Source organism: Sphaerodactylus townsendi, linkage group LG01 (genome assembly GCF_021028975.2).
Source record: "Sphaerodactylus townsendi isolate TG3544 linkage group LG01, MPM_Stown_v2.3, whole genome shotgun sequence".
Lineage (NCBI taxonomy): Eukaryota > Metazoa > Chordata > Lepidosauria > Squamata > Sphaerodactylidae > Sphaerodactylus > Sphaerodactylus townsendi.
The window spans coordinates 39,088,231-39,100,465 of NC_059425.1; the positions used below are offsets into that span (position 1 = coordinate 39,088,231).

At 43.9% G+C, this 12,235-nt stretch overlaps 1 protein-coding gene across 2 annotated transcripts in view; it reads right to left on the reverse strand.

Annotated features, from left to right (window-relative positions):
* Nucleotides 1–12,235, reverse strand: part of SPTBN1 (spectrin beta, non-erythrocytic 1) — a 228,288-nt gene that overhangs the window by 16,838 nt on the left and 199,215 nt on the right. For both annotated transcript variants that reach the window (XM_048518642.1, XM_048518650.1), the window contains 6 exons: nt 11,386–11,630; nt 10,481–10,619; nt 9,401–9,485; nt 7,598–7,794; nt 3,576–3,679; nt 2,222–2,285 (listed from right to left, as the gene is read on the reverse strand). In XM_048518642.1, the coding sequence (XP_048374599.1) occupies nt 2,222–2,285; nt 3,576–3,679; nt 7,598–7,794; nt 9,401–9,485; nt 10,481–10,619; nt 11,386–11,630 (834 nt within the window). The remainder of the gene's footprint in view (nt 1–2,221; nt 2,286–3,575; nt 3,680–7,597; nt 7,795–9,400; nt 9,486–10,480; nt 10,620–11,385; nt 11,631–12,235) is intronic.

Sequence of the window (12,235 nt, forward strand, 5' to 3'; positions counted from 1 at the left end):
AAAAATGGCACCCAGAGAAGGCCCTCCTCATGCTGTGCCATTGTGGTCCTGATGTGAATGGAGCTCCCGCAGCCCTTTTGAACATCTTTCCTGGACAATATAGGGACAGTGTCACATCTAGTTGTGATCCTAGGTAGCTATTCTGAACAAGGTTGCAGTATGCTTAAAATGAGATGCAGACCCTCTGAAAAAAGTCACATGAAGGAAGCTCTTTGGCTTAACAATATTGCATTTAAATTGTACCATAGACTTACTGGATCAGCGATTTCAAACTGTAAAGCACTGCAAAGCAGTCCTGAAAATGAACGCTGATGTACTCTCCATTAAGTGTTCTTGTAGCAATAAATAGAACTTCTGCACCGCTGACTGTGTGTCTGTCAGTTGTTTCTGCATTGCATTCTACAAAGTGGCCTACTCCTGAGTAACCACTGCTTTACCAAACCCTACCTCTAATGACCCTCTGTGATAGACTACTTTGCAGAAGAGAGTTCCATATTTCTCTCTCCCACAGCATTTTACTCATGCCTACCTGCCCCATTCTCTTTGGGCACAACTCCTGTTTCCCTTTGGTAATTTTCCTACTAATGAATAATTCTATTTCCTTCTCTCCTGCACAGTTCTCATTTACACTTACACTTGGGGAGGGAGCAGGGAACTGAAGAGACTGATAAAGGCATGTTCTCCCTTTGCAGAAAAAAAACAACCGACCAATCAAAAGTGGTCCTCCAGTCTATGTGTCCCTCAGTGGGATTCTCATACAACATCTCAGGTATTTCCTCCTCCCTTTGCCGGAATGTGGGGAAGAGGATACAGAAAACTGTATGTGATGTGGGAGCAGATAAAAACATGGGGGGAAGCACTTCTCTCTTCTTTCTCAACATGCACAGACAAACGTGGTGAAGGCAACACAACGAGTGAAGAAGAATACAGATGTTCAAGCTCTCTTCTGACTTAATTTACTTGGCACAATGGAACTGAGTGGTTTCCCATAATATAAATAGGTGTGCGTATTGTCTGGGAATTTAAAACATTTCTAAGATGTACAGCTTTGGTGCTCTTAATTTCATTTACATTTGTATCATTTCTGAAACTGCAGTGCATCAGTTGCACCTGCTGTAGTAAGTAACACTCAGGGGCAGACTCTCTTGTTTTCATTGTGACTATTAAGCCTCACACAATCTTCCTGGGCCACCCACACTCAAATCCCATTGATTTAAATGGGGTTTATGTGCTTCTAACCCTGGAGAGTTGCTGCCAATCACAGTACACAATACTGACCTTGATAGACCAAGGATCTGAAGGCAGCTTCACGGGTTCGTGTGTGTGTGTGTCCAATTGGACGGATGATTGAATCCTACATCTGCTTGCTGGTGCAAATTAGTGTTATCTCCAAACCAACTTACTGAGTTGTTGTGGTGTGCTTTGAGAACAGCTGAACCCAGCGAGAGGCACACTTACAAAGATAACAAGAAACCAAACATCAAGCTGCTAATTTTTGGAGACCCCCCCCCCCCCTGCCCCCTGTTATTTAGCTTTATTGTCAGCTTGTGGGTTCATTTTGCTTGGAATGTTAAACAATTTGCTAACCTCTAGGCTTTTTTACTCTAGCTACAGATGCTTCTCCCCTCCCTGCATTGTACCCTCCCTCTTCTGCCAGACTCCCCTTCTGTCTGCAAGCTGTGATCATGTACACATTTGGTGATAAGGCTGCTGGCTCACTAGAATAGCTAGGCTTCAACCTGCTAGTACAGCTTGAAGCGTCATACCTGCCAGACTCTACTTCCTGGTGATGAAATCTAATTACCTTTCAACCTAGCCACCTAAAAAGGGGTGGCTTTAACTGCAAAAACCTATTCAGGCAATGAAAAACTCACAACCAAGAACATGACAAGCAAAGTGTTGTCCCAGAACAACTGAAAAAAATTCAAAGGAGTATTAAAATCAAGCAATATATAGTTTTTAACAAGTGGATTGTTGGGTGTGAGTGCATGTGATGGCTGTTAAATAATACTTGAATGAATGAACCGGGGATGGCAGGGAGGAGAAACAGTGAAGAGAATCCTGCAGGCAAACAAATCAAGGAGAAACCAAAAGAAAAGCAGCAAGTGGCCTGCAAGTGACTGAAAGTGCGGTTTCAGAGTCCAGACCGAGGTCGATCACTAGAAGTCCATCTGCTATTAAAGCTTTTGTAGTTTTGGTAGGTTTGGGAGCGGTAACTAACCCGGGGAGATTCCTGGTCTGGTGGCAAACCATTCTGGGAGACCTGGTCTCCTTTTGTGCCATCCCTGTGGAGAGAAAGAAGGGGAAAAACACAACAGCAGTACATTAGACCAATGTTCACCCACCAGCTCATTCGCAGCATATCTGGCAAAGAACCCCTGCACGCTTCAGAAGACTTGACTCTGGGGCATGCTCAGTTCATATGTGACTCTGGCTCGGCCTGCTGGACTTCACAGCTACCCAATTAACTGAGGAAACATTCAACCCTCTCATGTAGCTGCACTCTACAAGGGGACAAATCGGTAGTGGCAGGCCAGTTATCCCTCAGGAAAGCTCATCAGCCATTACTGACCTTCTCATTTGAAGAAGAAGCCCCAGGGGGTCGCCTAACACACAGGTTGAAAACTACGGCATCGGATTCCATAAAGGCAATTTTCTTGCTGAGTTTTACAAATGTCACTGCCTGCCCAAGTGCTGAGCCTGAACCTGAAAATTCTTTATCTACCAAGATGGATCTCACCAGATAAGACAGATTTCCTCAGGGGGAGAACCAGACCCTTGCAAGAAAAGGCAAAGTTTTTTTATGATCCATTCCTGCTGTATGGCTCCAGACTGTATCGACAGGAGGGAGCCAGCTCCACCTCTCCTCAGTTCAGTGACCTCCTGGGGCAATTCTCTTCCTTCTGTGCAGAATTCTGCTGCCAAAATAATTTGCTTTCCCTCCAGCAGCTGGGATGCTGTGCCTCAGATTCCTTCACTGGCTTTTTTGTCCCTTCAATATATTCCAGAAAATCCTTGTCCTTACCTGCAAAGCGCTCCACAAGTAGCCTCACTCCCATTTGATGTCTTGACACATTCCTGTTCCTGGCCTTCCTGCCTCCGATTCTACCAGCTCTCTGCCACTCACAAAGCTCTTGCTCCCTTAAAAGGCTCTGCGCTCTCTCACACTGTCTCTTATGCTCGAAACTCTTTCCCAAAACACTGAAGTGCCCTGTTCCTTTCTTTTCTTCCAAACCCTTCCACAAGATGCATCCCTACTGACAATATGCTGACAACTTTTTAATCTTCACTTCTACTCAAAGACAGCTCCACATTTCACCCCTATTACGCCTGCTACTTCTCTTCACTCCTTGGCCATCTCTCCTATTGCTGTTATTTAGGCTGTAAGTCCCTTGAAGCAGGGACCACTCCCTTTTGCTTATGCTAGTTTGCAAAGGGCTTTGGCTCAAGGACGAGCAACTAGAATGTAATTAGTTTGCTCCCTTTCAAAGGGCTCCCAGGTTTGCACTTCATACTCTTCACTGAATACACCCTTCATTTTCTGTTGCCTGTTGCCAGACAACCCACATACTTACCATTGCTGTGCCTCCTCTCCAGTCTTGGTGCTTGGCTCTGGAGAAGGAGGCTGCCGCTTCCGCTCTTCCTCCTCTTGCTGTCGACGTACTTCTAACAATTCCAACTGCAAGCATTAATGAAAAAGAGAAGCCATTTTAAAAGACATACACTTCAGCTCCCCCCTCATTATTGAGACCAGAGCTATAGGCCAAAGCAGTTAGCTGGAAAGTAAGAGCAGGGGAGTTTCTTTCTCCTACTCTCTATAACAGCAGTGGCGAACCTATGGCACGGGTGCCAGAGGTGGCACTCAGAGCCCTTTCTGTTCATCGGGGGGTGGGGGTGGAAAATCACCCTCCCACACACACACATCTAGGCTAGCCTGGGCACAATCCTTTACCTGGGAGTAAGCTTGGTTGCTGGCAATGGGGCTTACTTCTGAGTAAACCCTCCTAGGGTTGCGATTCACCCATTCGAAGCATTGCATGGTTGCTTCACCAAGCTTACTCCCAAGTAACGTGCGCCTCAGAGCCAATCATTTCTTCTAAACTAAAACCTCAGTATTCAGCTTAAATTGCCGTGTTGGCACTTTGCGATAAATAAGTGGTTTTTGGGTTGCAATTTGGGCACTTGCTCTCAAAAAGGTTTGCCATCACTGCTCTATAAGGAAACTCTTTCCAATCTTAAAACAGTGGTAGCTTAGATACTTGGCAGCGTTTCTGCAACTTTTATACACAGTTAACACAATTTCTAGCCAATTAGCAACAAATTCTAAGGCCACACCATTAAGATTTGCTGAAATCTCTGCTAGTTTACAATCATGTATTCTTCTCTCAATCTTTCATGTATTACCCAATTCATGAAAAAACCACTAATCTAATACATAAATTTGGATTAACCAATATTTTAGCTAGTTCATTTATAGGGTTCTTTTGACATTCCAAGCTGGCCTTTGTCCAGTTTTGTCTTTGCTGTACTATAATTTTATCAATCTAGCCTTTACATTTTCTGGATAGGTATTTTACTTTTTCATGTTTGCTCCTGAAAATGTCAGATTGGAGCACTTTTATTTTCAATTCCTCCCTTACTGCTATTGTTCTTTCTCCTTCTGTGGTTGCTGAGGGCAGTTTGCTTTCCAGTGCCCTTTTTGCCTACACGAAGCACAACGATTTCTTCCTAATCACTGGGGATCTGGCTGGGATCCCTTTCTGGGCTCCCATTTTCCCTGACACATTCCCTTTTTTCTTCCCTGAGAGCTTCAACTAATACTGCTGTCTGATGTTCAGCATGGCTGTCATCCCATCTTGCCCTTGCTGCATTTGAAAGGACAGTGATTAATTGCCCTGCCCCATCCATTTTTGCAGCTTTTTCCTGATATCTGGACAGCTTTTCCCAATAAAAATCATAATTACAGTTGGGCTGGACATCTAGAGTGACCTGAGCAGCCTTCTGTGCCTGGGTGACTGGGGCAGCTTGGGCAGAGGTTGCTGACACCTAGGCAGAAATAGCCGCTCGCTGCGATATCCCCCTGGCTGCCTTCTAGCATAAGCATATTATTGTCATTGTGCATGCACAACAAAATTTACAGCAGCATTCCTCGGTGCACACAATTTCAGACTCATACCCCATCCTCACTTTCCCCTTCCTCCACCCATCCCTACACAGCCCCAAACACATCAACACGAAGCCATGGAGTTCAGCATAGCCACAGCTCTAGAGTAGAAGCTGTCTCAAAGGCCCCTTCCGCACACGCAAAATAATGTGTTTTCAAACCACTTTCACAACTGTTTGCAAGTGGATTTTGCTATTCCGCACAGCTTCAAAGAGCACTGAAAGCAGTTTGAAAGTGCATTATTCTGCATGGGCGGAATGAGCCTAAGCCTCTTTGTCCTAGTTTTTATAGACCTGTATTCTACATAGGAGTGTGGCCAGTCATCCTTCTCCTCAGTTTCAGGCACAGTGGGATACAAGACAGAAGGTCTTTCAGGCACATTCGCTGCTTTATCCTTACTTTTGACATTGGAGACCCCTGTTTGATGTTACTACTATAAGATTACAGGTTTTACAATGGTCTTGTATTCTTGTTAGTGCCATAAATAATTCCGCATACGTTTGTTCTTCCCATCTTAATTCTTAACAGAACCCAGGTTGGCTCCTCCAAATGCTGTTTCTGACTCTTCTAAGGTAAACATATTGCTCCCCCTGCCGCCAATTTCCCATCCTGGCAAAACTAATCAGGATAGGAAGATCCCTCACTAACTTGCAAGGTTTTCCACTGCAGAGGAGTGTCACTGTAGGTCAAGGGTCAGCAACCTGCGGCTCTCCAGATGTTCATGGACTACAAATCCCATCAGCCCCTGCCAGCATGGCCAATTGGGAATCGTAGTCCATGAACATCTGGAGAGCCGCAGGTTGCAGACCCTTGCTGTAGGTCAAGGAAAGCTGGCTGGAAATCCACCAACACCAGTTCAAGAGTAAATCACCCGGGTGCACCTCACCAAAGCCAAGAGGTGTCCAGCTTGCCCCCCCACAAGCTGGATGAGCCCCCAGAAGTTAGAGAAAATTGGGTCCCATCTGGGTTGCCAGAAAACTGTTGGCCCTCAGAAGCCAAAATTTAGGTTCTTTCTGGTGTACCTTTTTGGGGTTCAATTAAGAGTGGAAAGCCAGAAAAAATGTCTGTAACCCACAAAGGGGACACACAAACCCAGCTCTTTCCTTAAGGTTGTAGGAGAAGCTGGTAAGCTACTCTGAGCAGGAAAGAAGTCAGCATTTTAAAGCCAGGAACATTTAAACAGTGTAGGAAAAACCATTACATGCACAGAAAATGCACCTGTTGATGTTGGGGCTCAAGAAATGAATAATCACTCAATAAAAGCTTCATGGTGAGTGTTTATGAAGTGGGGCAATGAAGTGAGGCAAACAACAGATAAGATAAGGGTTTATGTATAGTCAGGGACTTTATAGCTGTACAGAAAAATATTTTGTTTGTGAATTAAGAAAAAGAAACAAATGCCCCCCCCCCCCTCCCAAAAGCCCCAAGGTCTCAGCATGCTTCAGAAGATATAGAATGGAGAAGGAAGTTGAACAGTTGTGAAAAGGGAATGGGTGCAAAAACTGACCTAAAGCTCCTAATAACTTGCAGTATGCTGGAGAGGCAGAAATTTTCCATATTGATTCCTCCTGACATTCCTCAAGCATCTCCTAACATGAAGTTATAAAACCATTTCTGGTATGTTTATAATACAGCAGGGGTCTCCAACCTTTTTGAGCCTACAGGTACCTTTGGAATTCTGGCACAGGTAGTTGGAACAATCATGAAATGGTGCCTCAGGAGGTGGAGCAAATCACAAAAGGGCTACCACAGGATGCAGATCCAATCACAACATGTCAGAGGGTAAGGTTACATATAACTCTAATAGTACTTCAATAGTTCAGGTAGAAGCTGTTTAACAGGATGTCTTTTAATCTTCACAACCAATCAGAAGCAAAAGCCCCACCTCCTTTCTAAAAACACTTAGGAGGCACCAGAAAAGGTGTCAGGGGGTGCCATGGGCGTTGGGGACTTCTGAAATACAGTGTGCATGTTCAATGTGTTTTCAAAACATTATTGTGGGATTCTTTGCAGCAATTTAGTTAAGTTGTTCAGTTTTATTCACATTCCATATTGTGAGGGGAGAGTCTATGAAATAGTGGCTTGCCTTCAGGGTACCTAGACAGACTGTAGTGGAGGAGAGACTTGAAATGGGGACTTCTCAGCTTTTTGATCTCTGTCTCTATCACTATACTGTGCCAGCTCTCAGTTTAGACTCTCAGAGAATGAATAAAGAGGAAAGTTATCTACAGGTGGAAGGAACACAACAGATGGAAAACAGAAACTGTTGCCTAACTACACAAGAGAAAACATATAAACCTTCTAAGGAAACTGCACCTTACTGTACTTCAAAGTCATCTGTATGAACCTTGTTAAACCCTGTCTCCAAGCATCAAGGGACACATGTAAACAGACCAAATTGCATTTTTTTAAAAAAGCCTCCCTATGGCTCACCGTAGTAAGTCTTTCAAGTGCTGAAAATCTCTCATCCCAAGTAGCTGCTGATTTCTCAAAGGCTTCGTGCCTCTTGATGAGCTTTTCCACCTCATCCACGCTCTGCCCGATCTCGCGACTCGACAGGTATGGCTCCTGCCCTAGCAACCAGGCCTCGGCAACGCTGGCGTCTCTTGAAAACTGGTGTACCTCCAAAACTAAGTGAATTCATGGGGGAAAGAATCAGTAAATGCTACATAATTGTGTTCCAATTTCTTACGGTAGTCAGTGCTCTATTAAAAACCCCAGCTTCTTTGTTCTGAGCAGTGCATCTTTCCCAAGATGGTGATTTCTTCAGCTACTGGTTTACCAAGGCAGGCCATAATTAGACATTTGAAATATCCTGGGTAATCTCAGGTAACTTTGTCACAAGGATATCCACAGGTGAGCACAGAAAATCAGCTAAGCTGATAATACTGCCTGTGCTAAAGCTACCAGCAGCAACTGATGTAAGTGGAAGAGTATATGGAATTGTATGGATCAGCAGTGATAAAAGAAGTTCACACATTGAGAACCACCAACCACCTGACACTGAACAAACTAAATCAAGCAAGCCATGGGTGCTTCATTTAGGAAACTTTGCTCAGTTTTTCTATGGCTATTTGTCTTTTTTCTTGGCTACATAAATGTTTCTCATGGATGCTACAGTACCAGTCCAAAGACTCCCAGTGTTCACAGATGAATCGGGGTCTCTTTGCCTCATCTATCACTATCTTTCAATGACTGCTGTCTTTCACTGGTATGTCCCATTGGCTAATTAGCCACTTGGGACATTTTCAGGGGCTTTCAGAGATTGTCTGCATTCACAAGTGATGGTAGATACCATGTGTATTGTCCCATTTGATACATACTTATAATCACTGTTGTATCCCTTAAAAACTGCAATAATTTTGGACATTTGGACATTGGACAATAATTTTGGACATTGACAGGTGAAAAATGGCCATATGTAAAGGTTGACAAACATCAGTCTCTTACTTTCACTGCAGAATGTGTGTGCAAGTTTGTAAAGGTGCACACAAACATATTTTGCATTTCTTTGTAGGAAAAAAGAACCAACTCTGAGGATGTCAAGTGATGCAATTTTCCTTACATTATTGCTTGGCATTTTTGTTCTCATACTAATTTTGTTTCATATATTTCTACTTCATATTTGGATTCAAGTCCGGTAGCACCTTAGAAACCATCAAGATTTTTGGGGTACGAGCGATAGAGAATCAAAGCTCCCTTCATCAGAGCTTTGACTCTTGAAAGGTTACCCCGAAAATCCTTTTATCTCTGAGGTGCTACTGGACTCAAATCTGGCTGTCTACAGACCAACGCAACTACCCCCAAAAACAACTTCATTTTACACTTCTCTTTTTCATCTTAGCTGCAATCCAATTCACATGTGGGCATGGCTCATGAGAATTACGCACCTGTGCCAATAATTTCATTAACAGGCTGGACATAGTACACCTCCTGTGCTTTCACAAGGATAAATATGTGTATAAGGCCTTTTGCCTTCTAGGAAAATTAACAGTCCGAAAAGATAAGCTCGGGCATTCAATGTGGTGCAATGGTTAGAATCTCAGACTGGAATATGGGAGACCCAATCTGCCATGGAAACTCACTGGGACAGTCATATATGTCCACACAGGGTTGTTGAGAGGATAAAATGGAAGAGAGGAGAATAATAGCAATCCACTTTGGATTCCTATTAAGGAGAAACTCAGGGTATAAAGATAAATACTAAATAGGAAGAAAGGGAAAAGGAATTCTTACTCAGTCTCAGCCACTCCCATCTGTCTTCCCACTTGTCGATCATTTCTTTTCTCTTCTCTGTCAGTTGTAATAGCTTTTCTTTGATCTGAAGAGCAAAAGGATGGAAAGTCAGCCTACGTTTGGCGCTTCTTACTGCCACTGATCAGAACGGCTGTTCTTAGTGCTCCTGGACTCAGGCATCATCACTAGGAGACCACTTTTAGTAACTGGAAAAATTACATCTTCAGGCTTTCTCCTTCACACCATAAAACCATGACCATAAAAATCAGGCAAACATTACAAAAAAGTAGACATGCTGTACCCTCCTAAAGGAAGGGGGAAGCATCATGGAGGTGGCACAAGGGTGCACCAACAGGAAAGGCCCGTATGCTGGCACAAGGAGCTAATATGCTGGTGGGGGCGGGGTCATTTGCATTGGCAGCAGGGTGCTGCACAGCTCCAGGGTGCCTGAACATGGAAGTTATTTCTCCACAGCAGGAGACTGCACCAGTACTATGGGCGATGGTGGTCCAGGAGCGTTCCTGGGGGATGGGTCAACTTTAGCCAGCTTTCAAAGGGCTTCCAGCCTGGGAACACCCCCATCACTGACAGCCAACCTACAACACAAAAATGTGTGACAGAGCCCATTCGGCTGCATGGAGTTTTTCGGGCAGCCAGGGTATTTCTCTTGTTTTCTCTGATTGCTGAAACCCCTTTAGAGGTGACCAAAGCAGCCACTGTAAAATTACCCCCCATCCCCATGGATTACACTGTAAGTTTTTCAAACACCAAGGATGCCTCTTGCTTGTGATTGCCAGAGGGCCAGCAGTAATGTGAAAATGATTTGGCCAATATTAAGAATTTTCTCAAAGGCTCTGCCATGCTTATCACCACCTTTTGTGAACGGTGAGTTATGAACAAGGAGAATAATGTTTTTAATAAGCAAGGCTTATGCCGCAAGATCTTTAGAGGATAACGTAGAACAGGTTGGTGAAGAAAAGAAAAGAGAGATTCAGTGAACACAGATGGACCTGGCACAACATAGCAACCTTAACGCACTTCTAAGCTGCAGCTTTCATGCAGACACAGAAATTGCCAAACCTCTTCTGATGCGTAGTGTTTCCGTGCCAGCAAGGATTTGCCCAGCTCAATGCAGGTCGTAAAACTGTCGTTTCGGGCATCAATCTCTGCTTTGATCCCCTGGTGATTGTTCATCAGCAATTCCACAGATGAAACATCCCTACAACAGGCCAGATTTATAGTCACACAAGTATACTACATTAACAAAGGGTTCTCAGAAACGGTGAGTGCCCCCTGCTGGCCACCTTTGTTAGTCTCATGCCTCGGAAACACTATGGGACTGCCTCAAATCAGCTGTGACTTTACAGCGCTTTACAGACACATTATGTACTGTAACATAATGTCTCAGAAAGATGCCTTAGTAAAGAGACAGCGACTGTGGATCACATTACTGAGAATAGTATGTACTGTCTGTTGCTGTAAGCATGGTCCTAACTATGTCCTTTCTGCATCATTTAATGTGTTATGTTAATGTTTATGGCTCTTGTGGGTTTCCCGGGCTGTGTGGCCGTGGCCTGGTAGTTTTTGCTCCTAATATTTCCTCTGCATCTATGGCTGGCATCTTCAGAGGCATGTCACATTAAGATGTGCTTCTCTCCAATAAGATGTGTGTATCTCACTTGTAAAAGCCTTGGACAATACATTAATGCTTATGCTTTTTTTTCAGCCCTCTGACAATCATAGTGACTTACCCTATGTAATCTGCCAAGTCTCAGTGACAAAGCCAGACTATAAAAATAGTAAATAAGTAAATGTTCCCAATGAAGCCTTCACAGGATTGCAGCCGCATAGCCAAATTCTGAGCACATGCATTTGAAATGAAACTGTACTGTGTTCAAGGGAATGTATTCCCAAGGAAGTGTTCAAAGGATCTCAGCACTACAGTCCTGACGGCAGCCCTGCCTAACACTAGATGTCCCCATTACCTTGGCTTCTCTTGGGCTTCAATCTGACGAATGACATCCTCCATCCATAGCATGAGATCACGGACCATGCTGAAAAAGCGGAACTTGTCCCCTGTGTCTACTAGCCGGACCCTGCGCCCCTCACAGGCATCAAGCAAGGCCTTCCAGGCTTCCAAAACTTCATTTTCACGCCGCTGGATATCATCAGCCTTGTCTCCAGCATAGGCTGACTGAAGGCGGGCAGCATCCTCTTGCAGCTGTCTCACCTGGTATCAGCAAAAGAGAACAATCTTAGCCAAAATGATTTTATTGGTCTGCCATCTGAGATTGCTCATGCACTGTGCAAGCATGTCTTACTAGGCTAGCAGCATATCCAAGGCTGTGCTAATGCCACAAAGCCGTGGGAGCACAGAAAAGCCACAAAATTTGGTAGTGGACAGAGAATTCAGCTTCTTGAGAAACTTGCTAATTCACTAAAAAGACTCCATGTTTTAGCTTTTATTGATACAGATATTCTTGAGTTCGTGCAGCACTAGCTGAAATCTCTGAAGCAGAAGATTTGCTGAATGTTTCCAAAGATTAAGGGGAAAGTTTCAGGGCTGAATATAGCTCCTTTCGTTCTTCCATGACTAGTGGAAGAATAAATTATGCAAAGTAAGAACAGTTATGCAAATTTGCTTAATATGAACAGACTGCAGAATGTAATATGGAATTCTTTTAAAGCAATCAGAGAATGCTGACCGTAATGTCACATTTGGAGATTCAAGCAAGTGTTTCCATTGCATTACTCAAATAATAACTTATAAGTCAGGGCATGCTCAGATGAATTTCAAAGGAAAGGCCATTGGGATTCAGATTTTTCATGGTCAAA